Genomic DNA, 22,165 nt, shown 5'->3' on the forward strand with positions numbered 1-22,165 from the left:
ATACATTTATGTGGAATGCTTATTACAATAATAATTATTATTTCATGAATTCTTTAGGCTTGGGATAGTGGTTTTCTGAGAGAACAGTGTTGCTTAAGAGAATTGTTATCACAATTGCTCTTTATTCTTATTGTTTAAACCACTTTCCATCTGTCTGAATTTAACACCTTTACATTTTAAAAGGTGGATTTTGTTTAAAGACCAAGTCCAAGTAAATGTATTGTATTAAGTGCTTAGGTGCCACACAAATGATTATAGGTTGTTGATGCTGAAAGTAAACACTCTTTTCATTTTCACATGGTTACTCCAAATCACAGCTTTCAGAAAATGCCATTTCTAGGTGAGACATCAGAAACAGCTAAAAATGTGACAAACAACAGTGCCTGGTAAAGGTTGTGAAAAGCATTTCCTATAAACGTCAAGATTTAAAAGTCTATGCACCTGGAATACCAGATAAACTATGGCATTTAAGAAGGCTCGAGTCTACATTTGTCTCCTCTAATACAGAGGAGAAGTTTTATTTTTATTTTTAAAATATGATGACCTTTTAATTTAAATATTGGGCTTTTTCATCTTGAACGTCAGAAGAGGAAAAATGCGACCCCTGTGTAAAACAGTTTTCCGTTTCAGGAAGCTTCTGTTTGTGTTTATAATTAAAAATAACACCTTCCAACCTGATTAAGGAAGAAAACATACCTCAATGCACTTTATTACTCGCTGTGGCAGGTTATCTCTAATTTCCAGCACACAATGGAAAGCAATGGTGCTCACTGGCATACTGTCAGTTTTCTTCTTTCCTTGCAGGATACGTGCCCTCCTTATCCCTTTTCCCCTCCCTGTGGGATTACCTCTTCCCCCAGGTCTAGGTAGGACTGCAGTAGAAACTACTAGGTGAGCTGTGGCAGCTTCAATGATCTCACGGCAGGCTGCCACATTTAGGGTGTGGAATTGTCTAACATGCAGGGAAAATGTCATTTCATTGGATGGTAGAGAAGTGGTCTTCTTTTCCCTCCCCATCCTCCCAATAAAAGATACATCCACGTGAATTAAACATACCCATTACCATACAAAGCGAGTGACACTGTGATAGAATTTAGGCTTCATAGAGAAATTCAGTGATGGAAATAGCACAATCACCACTGTTATCCCTAACATTCTACAAATACAGCACCATGTTTATTTGTAGAGATTATTTGCAACAGCCAGTAATAGCAATATTTATTAAGATTCTCAGACAACCAATGTGCATAGCTTTCCTGTGTCCCTGTAAATCCCACATGAAGAACATATGATCTCAGCAGGGGTTTTAAGAGTTCACACTCACCGGCTGTGACTTAGGTTACATCAATAAACTTTCTGGGCTTCAGCTGCTTCCTGCCTACATTGGAATAATCAGTAGCTAGCCAGGTGACTTCTTGAGATCCTCGCCAAGTGTGAGAAATATTATCACTATTTTACTAATGGCCAAACAATATACAGTTGCCCCTTGAATGACACGGGTTTGAGCTGCATAGGTCCATTCATATGTGAATTTTTTTTCAACCAAACACAGAATGAAAAACCTGTGTTTGGAGGGCTGATGTTCTGTATACATGGGTTTCACAGGGCTGACTCTGAGACTGGAGGATGTGCGAAATTTGGTACAGGAGGTGGTTCTGGAACCAGTCCCTTGCGTATACCTCGGGATGACTATACTATTGACTGACATTGCTATATTTTTCCCATACCACTTAAAGACACTATCTGAAAGTAGGGCATTTGGCATCCATGTATACAAATATATACATAATACAATATTACCTATTTAAATAACTGGCAATAAAGTTTTATGGACCATAAAACTGAATAACTAAGGGGGATCAGTGTTCTTAGTATTCTGGATTTCGCCGGTGCAGTGAATAAACCAAGTCATGTGAACATGCAGAAATTACCTCATGCCTGCATTCACTGCTTTCTATTAGCATTTGCTGAACATCAATTTTGTCCCAGGCACTGCTATAGACACTTGGGCTACAACAGGGAACAAATTAGATGAAGACCCCTGCCCTGCTTGGTGGAGCTTACGAATTGAGGAGAGATGGGCAAGAAAAAATTAACATGATAAATACATAATTTACAGGCGTCTGAAGGTGGAAGGTGATAAGAGAGAGAAGAAAAAAGGAAGAAGGAGGGTAAGGGGTCTAAGAACTTAGAGAAGGCGGCAGCAATTTTAAACTTGGTGGTTGCAGAGTAAGCTTCACTGAGAAGGTGACACCTCAGCCAAGGCTGGAAAGAGGAGCCAGCCAACTGGATATCTGGGGGGAAGAGGCTTCTGGAAGACGGTGCAGCCAACGCAAACCTCAAGGGCCAGGAAGCAGGGCTGAAGTGGCACCAGGGAAAGGGAGTTTGTAGGAGGGATGAAGACAGTAAAAACAAAAGTTAGGGGTTGGAGGGCAGATCATGCAGGGCTTTAGGCTGTTGTAGAAGCCTAGAATTTCTGAGTGAAATGTGGAGCCACTCACTGCAGGCTTTGAGCAGGCAGTGACATGCTCGGATTTACTGGGTAATGAGAGAGAAGCAAACGCCACAGAGAGGCCTTCATTGAAAAGAAACATCCCAGGGCAATCTGAAGAACTTAAGGGCTCATGAATGAAGTTACAAGTTGCCTTAAAGTCGTAGTAGGACCAAGTTTCAGAACCTGGGTGCCCATGCCCCTGTTTGAGCCACTCGGTCACTTCATTTAGGTCTCCGTGAAAATATCACCTCCTGCAAGAGGTCCTCCATGATTGCATTGACCTAAAATCACAACCCCCTCCCCTTCGCTTGACTTTATTTTCTTATCCTGCTGCTTCGTTTTTCTTCAGAGCGCTCATCACTCCTCGGCAATAAATACTATATGTATTATTTCCTAATTCTGAGTAGAAGGTAAACTCTGAAATGGTAAGATTTTGCAATTTTGGTTATCGCTGTAGCTCCACACCAAGGCAACTCCTTGGCACAGAGGGAGCACCTGGTGCCAATTTGTCGAATGAATAAATACATGCATAGCCCAGGAGCCAAGGAGAACTTTGTTTAATTAAACTTTGTTTAGTTTGTTTAAATTAAGTTCAAATTTAAGCAAATAGGTCATAAGATTGAAGAATAAATAAAAATAAACTGTTGAACTATAGATTATTTTACACCATTAATTGTTTTAACATTTTTACTGTTCATAGTGTTGGCAGAGTTCATCTTAACATTTAAGTTGTGTTCTTTATAAAACAATCATATTGTAGAAAATCGGGAAAATGAGGAAAAAAGAACCTACAGTTTTCTGTCTGTGCTACCATCACAACTAACATAATTTAAAATTTCTTTTTATGTGGTTTTCAAAGTGTGCTGCATTCTTACCTGGCCTCAATATATCTAGAGATCAAACTATTTCCTCTGATTTTAAAACTTTCATCTAAATCTCTGGATTGTAAAATTATGTGATTCAATATGGAAGCCAATAATAATAAAAAAAAAAGCTGTTGAATAACCATGCTCTTCTTGTCTAACACACTCTGTTAAATGAGGAATCTCTGTGCTGGTTCAGTCGACATTTGAGATTATTTTTCTTAGACCCAAGCTCTCATTTTGCCTGAATTAAATTCATTGACCAGCTTGGGATTTTAACCCATGAAGAAAAATGGAAGGAATTTTGAGCATTGTCAGAGTAATAAAACCTCATTAATTTTGTGTGTACTCTGCCCAAATAATTATGACTCTCAAATCACTAGTTTATTTTCATGGTTTCTATGAACAAGTGGGGCATTATCAGGCAAAATCAATAATGTAAAAAGCACTGGAAGGGAAAATCCTGCCTACTCAAGACAAATTATCTTCCACCACATTAGTAGTATCGTGCACACAAACAGCATAACTGCAGCACAAACAGAGGTGGGGCCTGCAGGCTGCATGCAGGTGGATGGGCTGACATAGTCATCACAAATCAATGCGGCAGCTGTCAGGGTCCATGCATCTCTGGTGGAAACGATTTTGCTGCCGGTAACTAGCTAGAGTCATGTGTGCTAACACAAGGAGATGGTGCAAAATGAGGAATTAGCAGCCAGGCAATATGGAATGATTGCTCCAAATCTATGAGATTTATCCTTGAAATGAACAACTTAAAAAAACAAAGTCTCTTTGCCATTTGCTGTTCATCAGGTTGTGGCAATAATTTGCTTTACCCCCCGGAATCTCAGATACAGGAAGAAGAATGATATTATAGAAAGGGAAGAACAAATGACAGGAAAATGACTTGCTTAGAGGCTAAGAGGAAAGCCAGGTGGAACCGAATTTGGGTACAGAAGACTGGGTTCTCGGTGGACACTGACACGAAGGCCATTCTGAGGAGGTCATAGATCTTTGTACTTTTTAAATCCTCAGACAAAAGGGGACAGTGATGTCCACCCTTCTGAATTCTTGGGCCTGTTGATAGGGTCACCTAGGGTGAGGCACATAAAGGGTTTGAAGAAAATATAAAGGACAATGATGTTGATGATGAGACTAATAACAATCACAGCATGTTAACCCTTATTGAGAATGTATAGATTGCTATAAAGTCACTGTTATAAAAAAGTCACTGTTGTATTTCATATGTGCTATCTCCTGTAATCCTTATCACAACATCACCCCTACTTTCAGATAAAGAAAGAGAAGCACAGAGAAGTTAAGCAACCTGACTAAAGTTGCACAGCTAGTCAACAGCGGAACTAGAATTGAATCTGATTCCAGGGCTCATGCTCCTAACTCTAGATATTCTATAATATGAGGCAATGAGATTAATATCCACAGAGATACAAAATGAATGCTTTTATCAGAAAATCCCATAGAAAACACAAACCTATACACTACTATGTGCAATGAAGTTTTCATTTTAGCCTGTCTCTTCTCCTCTTCCCATCATCCAAACAGCAAACATTTTTGAGCATCTAAACTGTATCAGACATGACTTGGGGCTTGGGGAATCACAGCCTCTGAGGCCCCTGCTCTCCTACAGTTTATGTGCTAGTCAGCAAAGTCAGTCAACAAACAACAGAAAGAACAGACAGTGATAAGTGCAAGGATCAAAGTAAAACAGGAAGTTGTGGTGACAAGTGACAGGTGGGGACTAGACGGGTCCCTCCCTCTGCAATCACTTATTTATGTATGTATGTACAGATTTATTTATTTATTTCCTTTGTTGAGACAGAGTCCTGCTCTGTTGCCCAGGCCAGAGTACAGAGCGCAATCTTGGCTCACTGCAACCTCCACCTCCTGGGTTCAAGTGATTCTCCTGCCTTAGCCTCCCAAGTAGCTGGGGCTACAGGCACATGCCACCATACCTGACAAATTTTTGTATTTTTAGTAGAGACGGGGTTTCACCATGTTGGCCAGGCTGGTCTCGAACTCCTGACCGCAAGTGATCCACCACCTTGGCCTCCCAAAGTGCTGGGATTACATGCATGAGACACTGCACCCGGCCTGCAGCCACTTACTGAGTGCAGGTCCTGTGTCAGCTCCATGTGTGCTGATGGAGAAAGAAGCAAGTGTGACAGAGGCACATCACCTGCTCTCAGGGGACTCCTAACTGTTGGTGAGGACTTGGGGCACCAACAGTCAAGAGTTCCTTGAGAGCAGCCTCAGGGACCCTCCAGTCTCAGGGATCCTCTGTGTCTTTCCCTATCAAATGAGGCTTTTGCTCCAACAGTTTGTGACTTCTTTTTATAAGTCAGGAAGCCACTTAGGCAATTCTTATCTTAACCCAGTTATTAGATGTAACGGAAATAATAAATGCTCCAGTACATGCATTCTCTACTTCAGAATATTCCTGAGGGAGAAGAGGGATTGTTTAACTGGATCTGAACAAGTTTTGGCTGTAACAATAATATTTGTTTAAGCACTCGGGTGCTTATTATATAATATTATACCTTTAGTTAAACATTTTCCATCTCTCCTGGGGGGTGAATATGGGGAAAGGAGCTTATGATGAAGCATGGAGATTTAAAGTCAGAACAAGGCAGGGGCCGGGTGCAGTAGCTCACACCTGTAATCCCAGCACTTTGGGAGGCCAAGGCGGGTGGATCACCTGAGGTCAGGAGTTTGAGACCAGCCTGGCCAACACGGTGAACCTCCATCTCTACTTAAAAAAAAAAAAAAAAATACAAAAGTAGCCGTGTGTGGTGGTGCGCACCTGTGGTCCCAGCTACTCAGGAGGCTGAGGCAGGAGAACCACTGGAACCCAGGAGGTGGAGGTTGCAGTGAGCTGAGATCGTGCCATTGCACTCCAGCCTGGGTGACAGAGGGAGGCTCTGTCTCAACAACAACAACAACAAGAACAACAACAAAACAAGGGAGGGTTGGGGGATCAGACAAGCAGCAAGACATTGAAGAAATGCAACAAAACTATGGATTCTTTTCCCGGAGAGCTTAATCCATCAAAAAAGTGGTATGCTGGTATGGTTGTACACAGAAGTCGATGGTTAAAGCTGGCTTATCATAGGGCTTCCTTGACCCCAGGAGGTTCTGATAAATGACAGAATGTAGTTTGGAATCATGCACCTTCACATTCTGCCTCCATTATGCCTTGCCACCAGGGCAGGGCAAGAGATAGGCCACTTTTCGCTTGCATTTCAGGCCAGTAATTTGTGCTAAGAGAAAATACTTCAAAAGTACCACGGGGAAGGCCCATGACAAGAATGAAGGAGGTCAGGTTCACCAGAGGAATAAGAACCAACTCACAAAACAGTGGAGTTTGAAAGATGCGCCAGAACCCAGAAATACCACCTGCCTTGTTGTAGTAGAACACACATGAGGCATGTAGAAGACCTACAAAAACACAGTAAATGGACTGCATCGGCAGATTACAGGAGCACTTTGACTGTCAGGATGGACCGTTAAAGTAGAATATTATGTGATTTAATAATCTGGCCCACCAGATAACACCTGCCTGAAACAATCAGAAGACCTGACATAGACAATCACTGTTGATGATTGTAACAAGATTGGAAGTGACAGTCTGTTATTTCACTTAAAGCGCTAACAGAGGGAGTGTAGTCCTCAGAGTGAGAGACAGAGATAAGAGGGAGAGGAGGGAGGCGGAAGAAGAGGAGGGAGGAGCAAGAAGAGAAGGTGCATGCATGCAAGTTCAATTGAAAATTGCAAAGGCCAGCTGTGGTGGCTCACGCCTGTAATCCCAGCACTTTGGGAGGCTGAGGTGGGAAGATTGTTGAGCCCAGGAGTTTGAGACCAGCCTGGGCAACATAGTGGTACCTTGTCTGCAAAAAAATACAAAAATTGGCCAGGTGTGGTGATGCACACCTGTGGTCTCAGCTACTCAGGAGGCTGAGGTGAGAGGATCCCTTGAGCCTGGGAGGTCAAGGCTGCAATGAGCTGTGATTGCATCACTGCACTCCAGCCTGGGCAAAAGAGCAAGAACCTATCTCCAAAATATATATAATAAAATAAAATACCACAAAGCTCTTAGAAAAGAGGAGTGAAGGATACTTGATATGCCATGTAGATCACTGCATACATTCATATTCAAAGGCAATAATTCAATAAGCAAAGGACACGTGGTATTCACCAACAAATATCTGTGGACACATTCACAGAGCATTTGAAGCACCATATTATCATTTACAATATCTTAAATGTATAGTCATACATCACACATTTATCTCCTTCGATTTATTCTATTGTGGCGAGATGGACAACCAAAAAAAAAAAAAAAAACATGTTAAGGAAATCCTAGGTGATTATGGATTTCTCGAATTTGTCTAGGGAATTCCTAGTTGCTGAAAGGGCCTAAACAGGTGACTGCACCCTGGTCGTGTGTATTTGCACACCAACAGACTCACGACCAGTGCCTGCATCATTCCTGGAGGCCACATCATTTTGCTTAGCCTCCTGTGGTTTGATTCCAATGCTCAGAAAAGGGAGTTTTATTTCCTTTGTCTCATATAATGTTGACAGCTTCAGCACTGTCTGCTATGTTCTCTTTTCTCTCCAGAACTGTCTGGAGTTTTAACGGTTCAAATCCTGATATCTGGTGATGCAGAAAATGAAATGGAACTCCAAGCAATATGCATGCAGATCCCAGACATGACTCTTTGGTCCGGGGATGGCGGACCAATCCTCCTTACCTTTATCATAGATTTCCTTCAGGACTCCTCGCTTTATCAGCTCTTCTCTGCTTTGCCTCATAGATATTTTCCTTTCCAGGGCTACAGACAAAAGACAAACAGGGAGGCAGATGTGAGTAGGTAACAAAGCTGTCTTCTAAAGGATCCTGTGTTAACACATATGGCAATGTAATGTACGAGAAAGCTTCTGTAAATTGTGCTTTGCTAATGTGAGCTAATGAGACATACCAGTTAATATATTTTGATACTATCATAATAAGCCTTTTAATCAGATTATGTCATTTAAGCTTCCAATAATCTTCAAATTACCACCTATGACAGGGTAGGCATTTTTTTTTTTTTTTTTTTTTTTTGAGACGGAGTCTCACTCTGTCGCCCAGGCTGGAGTACAGTGGGGCGATCTCAGCTCACTGCAACCTCTGCCTCCCAGGTTCAAGCAATTCTCCTGCCTTAGCCTCTTGAGTAGCTGGGACTACAGGTGCATGCCACCACGCACAGCTAATTTTTGTATTTTTAGTAGAGACGGGGTTTTATTGTTTTAGCCAGCATGGTCTCGATCTCCTGACCTCGTGATCCACTTTCCTTGGCCTCCCTAAGTGCTGGGATTACAGGCGTAAGCCACCGTGCCCAGCCGAGGCAGGCGTTCTTATTTAATTGAACCCCAATTTATGGTTGAACCTGTAGCACAGAAAAGCTCAACAATTTGTCAGAGTCACATTGCTATTGAGTAAAGGAACTGGGATTCAATGCTAGAAATGCCACCCGGGATGTCAGCCAAACCTCATGTCTTACTGCACTTTCCTGAACATGGTACTTCCTCCCAGGAGGGACTGCTGTTTCAATGATCCAGTTCACAGAGATCACGCCTCACTGAGGATTCCGTTGCTTTCCAACTATTTTAAAAAATGGTGTGAAAATGTCTTCTGAGAAGCTCTCTGGTGTGGCCTCCCAGGGTCCGGAGGCAATACTGTCTAAAGGTAGGCTGGCTTCCATGGCGCGGCCCCTCCACTGCCTTTTTCTCTTAGGCTCCAAGCTGGAACAGCCGAGTGGAGAAGGAACTATTCAGTTACCCAATGCACCTCCGCCATGGCCCGCCATGCCCCTAGGTCAAGTGCTTGGGAAGGTGGCAGCGGGGCTGGAGGAAGGAAGAGGGAAAAGTGGGTGCACTGGGGGACAAATCAAGTAGAAACAGCCCAGGAGTAGGGAAGTGGGGGGCGGCCCAAGAGGCAGGCCTGTGGCTCGAAGGAGGGACACGGGCAAACATGGGGAGGAAAGAAGGCTATTCCAGCAGCTGGCGGTCTCTGGTACACACTGACTCAACCTCCACAGGCTTTGAAACCATATTCAGGGGAAAATCATCAGCTATAAAATAAGGAAACTACTGGCCGGGCGCGGTGGCTCACGCTTGTAATCCCAGCACTTTGGGAGGCCGAGGCGGGCGGATCACGAGGTCAGGAGATCGAGACCACGATGAAACCCCGTCTCTACTAAAAAAATACAAAAAATTAGCCGGGCGCGGTGGCGGGCGCCTGTAGTCCCAGCTACTCGGAGGCTGAGGCAGGAGAATGGCGTGAACCCAGGAGGCGGAGCTTGCAGTGAGCCGAGATTGCGCCACTGCACTCCAGCCCGGGCGACAGAGCGAGACTCTGTCTCAAAAAAAAAAAAAAAAAAAAAAAAAAAAAAAAAATAAGGAAACTACTTTATGCAGACAAATTCAGATACAGATTAATTAAACACACATTGTCCTCAACGGAATTTAGTCCAAAGAATATAAAGAAGAACTAGAAAGAAAGCAAGCAACAAGGATTGTGGTTCTAACTCTGCCACCCTCCAAGCTATGGGACATGAGTCGAGTGACCTTAGTCAAGTCACTTTGCCACACTGGGAAAACACTGATGCCTCAGCCCAGCCACTCCAATTTCATAGGTCCGGGGTGGGACCAGGACATCTCCATTTTGATAAAAAAGCTCTCTGGGTTATTTTCAGGCATGACTCGGCTGAGAATCACTAATTATATATTTTAGAACTTACTATTTTAAAAACGTTACGTTCTAGCTCCCTCTCTTAAATTATAATGAATTAAGTGGTATGAGGGAGAAAAATAAATGTTAGGTTAGGATGCACTCACACAGAGCTCACGGAGAACATATTAATCCTAAAATAGAGACATAAATCTGTTCCCCCAGAAGCGACGGCAGGAGGGCTGTATGGGAGGACAAGGGGGAAAGCTGGGTGCAGGAAACATGGAAACAGTGTTTGTGTGGGGGTTCAAGAGTTTTGTCAAACCAGATGACATTATATGATGGCAGGAAGGCAGAAAGATGTTCCATTCGGAGCTTAGGGAAGGGCTGGAGAAGGGATGGGGAATTGCATGCAGTTAGGTTAGAAAGTTCTGCCTGATTTGGAAGGATCTGCTAAGCAGCCGGGCGCGGGGGTTCACACCTGTAAATCTCAGCACTTTGGGAGGCTGAGGTGGGTGGATCATTTGAGGTCAGGAGTTTGAGACCAGCCTGGTCAACATGGTGAAACTCCATCTCTACTAAAAATACAAAAATTAGTTGGGCGTGACGGCGCATGCTTGTAGTCCCAGCTACTTGGGAGGCTGAGACAGGAGGATTGCTTGAACCCGGGAGGCAGAGGTTGCAGTGAGCGAGATCGCGCCACTGCACTCCAGCCTGGGCAACCCATGGAGACTCTGTCTCAAAAAAAAAAAAAAAAGAAAAGAAAAGATCTACTAAGCAGCACAGTAGCACAGTGGAAGAAGACTGGACAGGTAAGGTGAAGCAGGGGGGCTTTAAGTACGGAATTTGTTACAGATGTTTGGGTGACAAAAAACCATCTGAATATAAAGAGATGCTTTCCGCTTCTGTACTTAACCACATAAATAAAACAGATTTCTCGTAAACAAAATGAGGTTTCCTAGGTGTTCTAAACCACAGACTGAAGTGGAGAGACCTGGTCTACAGCACTAAAGAAAGATCTGCAATGAGGTGAGCAGAACCCTGGACTTGGAGGTCCAACATCCTGAGCTATTAAGAGTAATGTGGATGTTCTCAGGCTAAGCACTCAGTCATCTGGACATCAGCTGTCACTCAACAACTGTGGATCCGCTGTCCACAGTCAAAGGCACCGGCTGGGGCTGGAAATAATGGTAACCAAAGAGACAGCCGTTGCCGTGATAGAGTTTACAGACTCATGTGACATTCAGACCATCATCAAATGATGATATTACTTAATGTGTGACCACAAGTTGAGATCAGTCCTCCTTAAGAAAAGGGACAAGTTCCTATCAGAGCATATGGTAAATATTGTTCCTGATGGGGGTGTTGGAAAAGGCTTTTCTGAAGAAGAGATCTTTGAGCTGAGAGGGGCTGGGTAGGGGCTGAGGGATATCCTCCAGACAGAGCAGCCCCCTCCAGATGGAGAAATCGTGGTGCCAGGAAGGAACAGAAAGAAAGCTGGTGTGGCTGCAGCTGCCAGCATCAGATGAAGAATGTTTGAGATGGGGCAGGAGGCTGGGCCATGAAAGGCCTCATGGACCATGTTATTCTAAGAGCAATGGGAAGAAATGATCAGCTTTTGAGGATATGAAAGATGAACATTCACTTTAATACAGAGAATGGATTGGAAAGAGGCCAATGACTGGGTGATTACAGGCATCTAGGCAGGCGATGATGGCAGCTGAGATGAAGACGCTGTTGACAGTGACAAAAGATGCACCCAAGACATGTGAAGGTGGCAATGTAGACACGACTAGATGTTAAAGCTTGGACAGGGATATGCAGGAAAGAGGAAAGCCAAGGAGGATGCCTTGGTTCTTGATCTGCATAACTCAATGGATAGTGCTGTCCATGACTAAGGCAGGGAATACGGGGTGAGAATCGGGGGTGGAGGATGCATGACAAGTTCAATGCTAGCCACATCCAAGAGACGTTATCAAGCATGTGCTAGGGAAACGCAGTTGGATATTTTATCAAACAGACATGGGAAGTTAAATGAGAATGTGCTACGTGGCACAGACTATGCCAGATGCTTTCACGCACCAGTGCTTCTCAAACTTTTCCATGGAAACATTCCTTATGACAAAGGGAGAATACTAGGGGCTCCAGGGTATGACTCAAAGTTGCCCATGCCAAGCATTAAAGAAAGTACGTTTCTTTAATGTACTAAGTCTCCTTTAAAAGTACATGTAGAAATCACATAATATATCTGTTTTAATTTAAATAAGAAAATACTCCTGCTCCATCACCACCAATTTCCCAGTTAAAGTGACATGCTGGAAAGAGATGGCTTATTTCTTCTATGGCTTTGTCCATTCCTGGTATAGAACCCTGAGCCCACAGCGAATGCACAGATCATTTTGAGAAGCGTGAGAAATTATGTTACTTAACTTAATCTTCACCACAATCCTGTAAAGTGTGATCATTCCCATTTTACAATGAGGCACCTGAGGCCCAGCCAAACGAACTTGCTCAGAGTCCCACAGCAGTAAGTGGAAGAGCAGAAAGAGATTTTAATGTTCTTCCCTTTTTCTCCATGATGCAACATCGTTGTGAGAATGATTATAATGTATAGGAAAGCAGCAAGGCTCTAAAAACAGAAGGCAATCTGATTGTTAGTTTACTTGGGGTTGAAAGTCACGGTAAAGTGACATAATTCCACTTTACTCTCAGGAGCTTCTTCCTTGTAAGGAACTCTTCATTTTTTTTTTTTTTTTTTTTTTTTTGAGATGGAGTCTCACTCTGTTGCCCAGCTGGAGTGTAGTGGTGCAATCTCAGCTCACTCCAACCTCCACCTCCCGGGTTCAATCAATTCTCCTGCCTCAGCCTCTCGAGTAGCTGGGATTACAGGCACCCGCCGCCATGCCAGGCTAGTTTTTGTATTTTTAGTAGAGATGGGGTTTCACCATGTTGGCCAGGCTGGTCTCGAACTCCTGACCTTGTGATCCGCCCGCCTTGGCCTCGCAGAATGCTGGGATTACAGGCGTGAGCCACTGCGCCCAGCCGGGAACTCTTCTCCTCTTACCATCTCTCTTAACAAGGTATGCACGATGCCTCTCTTCTGGTTTTACTTTCAGCAGCTCTTCCAAAGTCAGAGCTAAGTTTAAGTGGGGTCAAAGTGTTCTGCAGCAGGCAGGTGTATGTACACCTACCCCCCATGTCTGAGGAAGCTGAGAGGACAAAGAAAGGCTGACAAATTCATCTTCTGAATTTGTAGTAGGGACTCACAAACAGAAGCCACGGCTGGGTCTTGGGCAGCAGTGCGATGAGATAGTGGATCCCCAGGCCATTATTCTCCCAGACGCAGGGCTTATATACTATACGGAAAGGGTCTGCATGATTGAAAAGAAAGTGTAGGACAACCGAAGCATGGTAACATCAAGGTTGTTTTGACCTAAGGGCAGCACTTACGGTAAGTACATGCTCTTGCACAAAGAACAGTAGATAAATTGGAAATCTCAGAGGCCTTCTAAGACCTGGGGTTAATCAGAAGCCAACATGGTGGATTAGCATCCAACATGAAGTTGCTTTAACTTTTACACTACGACAAGCTCACCACTGCTCCAGGAAGTAAAATACTGTGGGCTGTCTGCTGCAAAGGGACAACCATTGGACCTGGTTTATGACTGACCCGTAAAACACAGGGGGAATTGGGGTTAACATGGGGAAAAAAGAAAATACAATGGTTTCCCTTTTCACAAACTGGGTATGGTCTGACCCTCCTTCCTCGATAATTTTGGCTTTGGGTAGAACAACATGGAAAAAGAAGAAAAAAGAAGGAATTATGAAAAGTTAAAGAATTTAGAAGAAGAGGAGTGAGCCACTGAGAGAGAGAGAAGGTATGATGTGTTGTGGACCAGCCCGACGGATGGCAGGGATAAGATAAATCAGCTAAAATGAGAACCGAGGTGTGAGGGTGAGCTGACTGCCTGGGAGTGTCTGGTCTTTGGGAGGTAGAAAATGCAAGTGAACAGAACAAAGCAATCCATCCCTTTGAGCAAAAATCTGTATTGCTAGAGGTGCTGGAAAAGCATGAGAGCAGATATTTTTTATATAAAAAAATAAAGTCAGAAGGACTTATTTTAAAACAAGAAAACCTATTCTCAAATCCAAAAATCACTCTGATATTATACAGTTATTAAAATAAACGGCGGTTTGGGCACGATGACTCAAGCTTGTAATCTCAGCACTTTGAGAGGTTGAGGTGGGCCTCACTTGAGGTCAGGAGTTCAAGACCAGCCTGGCCAACATGGTGAAACCCCATTTCTACTAAAAATACAAAAATTAGCCAGGCATGGTGGCCTGTAATCACAGCTTACTCAGGAGAGTGAGGCAGGAAAATTGCTTGAACCCAGTAGGTGGAGGTTGCTGTGAGCTGAGATTGCATCACCACACTCCAGCCTGGGCAACAGGGTGAGACTCCATCTCAAAAAACAAAATAAAATAAAATAAAAAATAAAATAAAATACAGGGCAGTATAAAATCCAAGTGTCCACACAAGGGGATGTTTTGGTGTAAACCATTTGGTTATAAAACTGGATTGCGGTGATGGCTGCACAACCCTTTAAATGTACTGAAATCATTGAGTTGTATACTTACAATGGGTTCATTTTATGGTATGTAAGTTATACCTCAATAAAGTTGTTAAAGAAAAATGCCTGTAACAGCAAATGCATTAGTTAAAAAAATGAAAATAGTAAATCTAAGCAGACAATTAAGAAATTAATAAACTTTAGGCCACAGAAAGCTAGGAGGCCAACATTAAAATTTAAAAATTAGAAATATAGCATATAAAGGTAAATTTCTTTTCAGCAATGTTTTAAACCTCTAACACCTAATTGATCAGTAGAACCAAAATAGAAAAATTAGGAATCTGGTTCTCCCCAAAATGAATATGCGGCTTAGAAGGTGGCCAATGCAATTTCCTGATCTTTAGAAAATAACCAAATTTCTAGCCTGCAGTCAATGCAGAAAACCATCAGAGGCTTTACAATGTGATGCTGGCAACTGAAACACCAAAACAAAACTACATAAACCAGCAAAGATGCAAAGACTACTTCTAGAAACATCTAATCTACAATTCAAAACCAACATATAAGATAGCCTGAAGAGAGAAAGGAAGAAAACAAACTGTACTTTGCTTTTATAGACCCACAATGGTAGCTGAGAAGATCCAGACATGTAAAAAAAGAGATTTCGCATATCTCCCTTGCCTGAAATACGACTGGGAGAATGATTTCTCAATTACAGTGCCAAAAATGGCCCCAAGAAACTGTATTTAAAGGTTGGCATGTCCAAGGAAGGCTCTCTAAACTTGCCTTCAAACTCTGCCTTAATATAAAAACTAGGCATGAAACCTCAAAAGGCATGGCTATTCTTGCATCTTTACCACTGTGTATTCCCCATGCACTTTTATTCTGTATTACTGATGCCCTGACATCTCGGAGCCTTTGCCGACCCTGGATGGACTGCCTCTCCTGTGGCTGGCTGATTCCCAGAGAGAGTGAATGGAATTCTTTGAACGTGCCTGTCACATCCAAATGAATCTATTCAGGGCCCACAGTCCTGACCACCTCCTTTAATGAGCTCGTACATTCCCAGCCACTGTGCACCTGTCCTCAGCACCCCAGGGCTGGTACTAGATGACTAGAGACCACCCCTATGTGACAGAGCCCACTGAAAGTATTCCCGCTGGCCAGTCCTAAGCCTGCTTATTCTGTCTTGCCTGTTCCTTCCCATGGAAACCACAAAAAAGGCTCATGCCCACATTTTCCTCCCATACCTCCCCCTGTGTGGCCCTGCTTGGGTGGCATGCCCCTTGCTCTTGGGATTTGAGAGTAAAACAATCTTTTCAATGGCAGTTGTCTTCTTATCTGTTGGACTCACCATACCTGAAGAATAATCAAATCTCCGGTTTAAAACACACCAATCTTTGCACTGGTTTGTAAAGGAAGGAAAAAACAGGAAGACTAGGGCAATTCTCACAGCTTTCTGTTCCACTTTGTTGTTCTGAAATCTGTCTGCATGTGAGCCAGTACTTCAGAAACGAGGAATCTGGAGATAAAAGACCAAAGACCACCTCTACTAATAGTGACGGTAGTTCTAGTTTAGTCATTTTTTAAACTCCTCTTCTGAGCCACCATATCAGTCTATGCTGTATTTACTGAAAGCCAGTTCCCCATGATACCTCCTTAATGTATTTTCCCAGTCTCCCTCTCCACATGAATTTGTGATGAACCAGGGAATCCTATGCCTCTTTGACATTGATGAATTTTTTTTTTTTTTTGAGACGGAGTCTTGCTCTGTTGCCCAGGCTGTAGTGCAATGGCTCGATCTTGACACACTGCCACCTCCGCCTCCCGGGTTTAAGCCTTTCTCCTGCCTCAGCCTCCCAAGTAGCTGGGACTACAGGCGCTTGCCACCACGCCTGGCTAATTTTTTGTATTTTTAGTAGAGACATGGTTTCACCATGTTGGCTAGGCTGGTCTTGAACTCCTGACTTCAGGTGATCCACCCACCTCCACCTCCCAGAGTGCTTGGATTACAGGTGTGAGCCACTGCGCCCAGCCTGACATTGATGAATTTAAAATAAGCATCTTGGATGGGCTTATTCTCCTTGATGGAATATCTAGGTTAGATGAATTTGTTAAAAATAGGGCACTTAAAAAAATTTCTTGCACATACACACACACACTTATTTATAAAAATAATACATGAAAATATTTTACTGTAAAAAATTCAAGAAATAAAGAGAAAACAGTCCTTTTCACTCTCTCTCCCTCCATAGCCTAACTGATCAAATCCACTACTGCCTCCATCTTTTTCCCTGCCTCTCCCCTGCAACAGTCATACCTTCCCAGACCATATACAAATACCATTTTAAAAACATAAATGAAATCATTCTATGCATGTTGTTCTACAAGTCTTTTTCTTCCTCTAACTTATCAAATGGTTCCATAGCTCTTCCCACCTCATTCTTTTTGGGTACTACATGCCATTTCATGGGATGTAGGTACTATGATTCATTTAACCAGCCTGCAGCTGAAGGCAAGTTAAGTTGTTCCCACATTGTGGCATACAAACATCGCTACTGTGTTCATACTTGTTCAGGCTCTCATGTAAACACGTATAAGGATTTTTCTAGAATATATAGCTAGATGTACAATTTCTGGGCCGGGTATTTTCTATGTGCTCCCAGTACTGATGGAAGAAAGAAACTCTTATGTTCCATAACTTTTAAGTATTGCTTTTTTTATTAAAAAAAAAAGATGAAGAAGTTGGAGAAAAAACAATATTGATGTTAGAACAAGTCATTTGGTCCTGCTCAGATTACCAGAGCAGAAACTTATTTAGATTTCTCTCCAGGATAATCTATCTCTGTTGAATTCTCTGCTCAACTGTCTTTAAATTACATTCTGAAGGGAATAGAAAGGTGAAGGGGGAAAAGCAATTGAGAAATGATGAAATTTGTGGTAGCTTACTGCTGAGTAGTTTACTTGCAAGTAAAATCTATAGCTTTTATCCTTTGTAAATCTTACAACTCCAGTGAAAGGAACTTTTTAGGCTAGAAATCTACAAGTGACAAATGCAATGAGAATCCAGAATCTAGAACGTGCCTCCACTTCCCATCTGGCTTCATGAGTAATGAGAATTATTTATATGATACAATAACTGCAGCCTAGAAAGACTCAAAACATAATAATCAAGCCACGTATTAGTATGATGCAACAACTATAGCCTAGAAGGATTCCAAATGAAACAATCAATCCCCATTTAGGCTATCTCTAGGGAAAAATCCTTTCTTAAGATAAAGAGATGTTTCAAAATTAAGTTTATATAAACAATATATAAAAGAGGAGAAAGGGGAGCAATGAGAAAAACCTAGTGGTCTTCCATTTCAAAAGACCAGGTGGCAGATATCAGTTGATCTTTTATTTCATAAGGAAGTTAATGAGAAAAGAAACAAGGTTGTCAATCTAATGATATGTTGAAAATGGAAAGGAATGTAAAAAAGAAAAAAGAATGCAACTCTGAATGTCTAATTTTAGACAACATGATATGCTAAACATATTCAATAAAAAGTCACATTAATCTAGAGGCAATTTGTATGAGTACCATATATTAGGTCTTTTACTACCTCAGGTATCATGAATATCTAAACATTTTGCCAGTAACCCAGTTATTACTAGGTAAGAAGGTTTTTAATTACTTGATAATCCAAGGAAAGCTTATCGAATCACTAATTCAAAATGAAAGAAAATTTATTATTATTATTATTATTATTTTCTGAGGCAGAGTCTCACTCTGTTGCCAAGGCTGGAATGCAGTGGTGCAATCTTGGCTCACTGGAAACTCCACCTGCCAGGCTTAAGTGATTCTCCCACCTCAGCCTCCCAAGTTGCTAGGACAGGCGTACGGTACCACACTGGGCTAACTTGTATTTTCTGTAGAGGTGGGGTTTCGCCATGTTGCCCAGGCTAGTCTCGAACTCCTGGGCTCAAATGATCTGCCTGCCTTGGCCTTCCAAACTGTTGGGATTACAGGTGTGAGCCACTGTGCCCAGCCAGAAAATTCTTTTTATATTTGGCAACTAAGGCCAAGTGATCCTCAAAAGCAGAGAGAGGCAGGTCAGTTTAGAACTTATTTCACCTCTAAAAATCCAAACCACATGGAACTTTTATCTAAATCAGGGATGTCCAATCTTTTGGCTTCCCTGGGTCACATTACAAGAATTGTCTTGAGCCACACATAAAATACACTAACACTAACAATAGTTGATGAGCTAAAAAAAAAAATCGCAAAAAAAAATCTCATAACTTTTTAAGAAAGTTTACAAATTTGTGTTGGGCTGCATTCAAAGCTGTCCTGGGCTGCATATGGCCCAGGGGCTGCAGGCTGGACAAGCTTGAAATCTGAGGGCTCACTGTCCTTGTTGCAAGACAATAAGCATAGATCCTGATCTCTGCTCTATGTTAGCCCCTCCCCCATGATCACAGTAAGAACTTTAGCAGAGTCTACGTGAACAAAAGTCTTCATTTCCAACACAGACACCCAACCACTCTACTTAAGTAAAGCTACATAGTGAGCCTGGATAAATTCTTCATGGCCCATGAGGTAGGAGAAGAGACTTTATTTACTATGGTTTGCAATTATATCCAAGTCATCTACATCAGCACTTTCTAAAGTCTGTTTTTGCAGAACAGTAACCCACAGAGATGCTCTGAGAAAAGGGTTCTGTGCACAAATAATTTTGGGAAATGCCATGTACTGCTGGAGAATCACCGTGTTCATTACCACATTGAAGGCCCTGAGAAGACTTGGAATAAAGGAAGCAGTGTAACTCAGTTTCACCATTTTTCCCCAGTTCGTTGGACAATATGACCCTTTTATGGAGTACCATAGGGCTGGTACTCTGAGAAAAAGCCTCTGGGAGATGCTGATCTAAATACCAGATTACAGAAAGCAAATGAGGTGTTCTGTTGCAAGAAGGCACCAGGGAGGTCAGCTCGCCCAGCAGGGGCCATGCTCTTTCATCAAGAGCTTTCTGGTAAACATTTGAAACAAACAGAACCGAAAACCCTAAGTCCAGCAATATCATGTTAGGAAGACATGATGACCTGGAAGATCCTAATAGATCAGAATGACCAACCATCTATCTACCTACACTCCTGTGGTCTTGGTAGAAACTTTGGTCAGTAGAGACCTGCATTCCAATGAGCTCCCTTGGCTGGGCCGGCCCTCATGTGCATTCCCCTAATAAAGAAAGCTGTAGACTTTCTGAAGAAGCTCAAGCAGCCCAGTACTACAGAGTATCTCCTCAAGATAACAATTTTGGTTTTGATTTCATTTCTATTAGGCTTGTCTTCTGAAAGTAATTCAGATAGCATACTTTCCTGTGGAGTGATACAGTATGCGGTAGACCATGTAATTAACATAGAGGGGGCTGCTTGTTTTCCTCTTGACTATGGGATAAGTACCTGAAGCCAGGTCCTATGGGAGCTCTCTTAACTGAGTAGATATATGTGAAAGAAAAGGAAGGGAAACAGCCTCATTTTCAGCATGCTGTCAAAAGTGCATTCTTCATGAATTTTGATTGGATCTTAGTTTGAACAAACAAGCTGTTGAAGCATTTTGGGGTCAGCTAGGTAAATATGAATATGAACTGGGTATTAGATCATATTAGGGAATTATAATTTGTTTTGCTACATATGATAATGGTCTTGGATTATACAGAACACTTTCCTTATTTTTTTTGGAGACGTATGATTACAGATGTCTGTAATTTACATTAAAACACTTCAGAAGGAAAAAGCAATAGATACAGGCAAATCTTAGTTGTGTGATGGCAATGCAATTAGAGAATATATAGTTATATCATTATACAATTCTCTCAACTTCTCTTATGTTTGCAAATTTTCAAAAAAAACCAGTAAACACACGAATCTTACAAGCCATGTTGAGTGAAAAAAAAAAAACTAGGCAAAAGAACACATATACTATGGTTCCATTTATATAAAGTTCAAAAACCAGAAAAACTCAATATATGGTTTAGAGAAATGTATCTCTAAGCTTTAGACCTACAAAGAAAAGGAAGGCTATGATTACAATAAAATATCAGGACAGTGGCTACCTCTGGTGGGGAGGGGAATTACAATTAGAAAGGTACATTAAGGGGCTTCCAGGTGCTGGCAATATTTAATATTTTTGACTCGGGCAGCGGTTACACGGTGTTCACTTTATGACCAACTGTTAAACTGTATATTGATGCTTAACTCATTTTCTCAATTTATATTTTATTTCCCACATAAAAAAATTAAATGACATTGTTACTAACTCTGCTTCTTTGTACTATTGCAATAGTTTCTGAGGGGGAATAAAACACTCAGTCATCATATAATAAAATCATGAAGCTGGCCAGTAAACTAACTCCTGTTAATGAAAGAAAGAGTGGTTATAAGGCAATAAATGCCACAGTAAGCCTTTTCCTGGTCATTTCTTCAAATAGGTCAGACAAGAGTGTAGAAGGGTTGCTCTCAACAAACACTTGCTTAGTCTCTTTCCAAGTCTCCAGAGAGCAAGACGGAAACTTGAAGTATTGGGGGAAGAAAGCCAACAGAAAGTTTTAGAGGTGAGTAATTTTACAGAAGTAAGGATTCTGAATTTGGAAAATAGGATTGACTATCCTTGAAGACCATGCTTAAAGTGACAAGTCAGAAGCAAATGGGAGAAGATAGCTTTTCAAGGACCAGGCTGCACATTCTTGGGAGCGCACCGAGGAAAATTTATGTTACAACTTACAGATTCCATTTTCTATCTCTCTGCACCAACCTGCACAGGGAACTTCAAATCAAATTCGAACAGAATAAATATCAGTTGTCTTTTCTGAGAACGATGAGACACAAGAGAAATAATTCCTTCTCCATTTATTGGTCCCTTGTTACGGGAACATGGTAAAACATGATTTGATAAAACTAAGATCTGAAAAATAAACTATGTTAAGCCCCATGTACAACCTTCACTTTGTCCTTTCACCTATATATCACCTATTAGGACAGACTGTTTCATTAAATGTGAAACAGGTGACCCTGCGGTGAAAGAGAATGTCATGTGATGAAAGTGTTGATGTTAGACACAAACGCTCGATGCTCTGGGGTTTGCTTCTATTACTTGTAAGAGGGTGTATCATAACATCTAATTTTTTTGTGATTGCGCTCACATCCACAAGTCCCATTTCCACCCTGCTCTCTGCTGCCTTTAACACTCCCCCCAGGAATAAAAAGAAAATTCATTGATTCAGAGCTAGTGAAGTGGGTTTCTCCTTCCAGATGTAGGAAGTATAATGGTGTACTGTATTTCATTCCAGACACCTAATTATTATTGATCGCTTTATGATAGAAGTGTATTGCCCAAAGCACTGAAGAATGGAAATCTGAAATCCTGCCCAGAACGGCTTAATACCCCAGCTACCACCTGTTACCTGAAAGATAATAGCGCCCTTGTTCAAAGTGTTTTGCGGTGCCAAGTTAATGGAAATAAGCT

The 22,165-nt window shown here is 41.9% G+C and overlaps 1 protein-coding gene across 11 annotated transcripts in view; it reads right to left on the reverse strand.

The window, feature by feature from the left end:
- PHACTR1 (phosphatase and actin regulator 1) overlaps window positions 1–22,165 on the reverse strand; it is a 584,673-nt gene that overhangs the window by 118,752 nt on the left and 443,756 nt on the right. For all 11 annotated transcript variants that reach the window (XM_055263199.2, XM_055263196.2, XM_055263195.2 and 8 more), the window contains one exon: window positions 8,127–8,207. In XM_055263199.2, the coding sequence (XP_055119174.1) occupies window positions 8,127–8,207 (81 nt within the window). The remainder of the gene's footprint in view (window positions 1–8,126; window positions 8,208–22,165) is intronic.

This window comes from Symphalangus syndactylus, chromosome 23 (assembly GCF_028878055.3).
Source record: "Symphalangus syndactylus isolate Jambi chromosome 23, NHGRI_mSymSyn1-v2.1_pri, whole genome shotgun sequence".
Classification (NCBI taxonomy): domain Eukaryota; kingdom Metazoa; phylum Chordata; class Mammalia; order Primates; family Hylobatidae; genus Symphalangus; species Symphalangus syndactylus.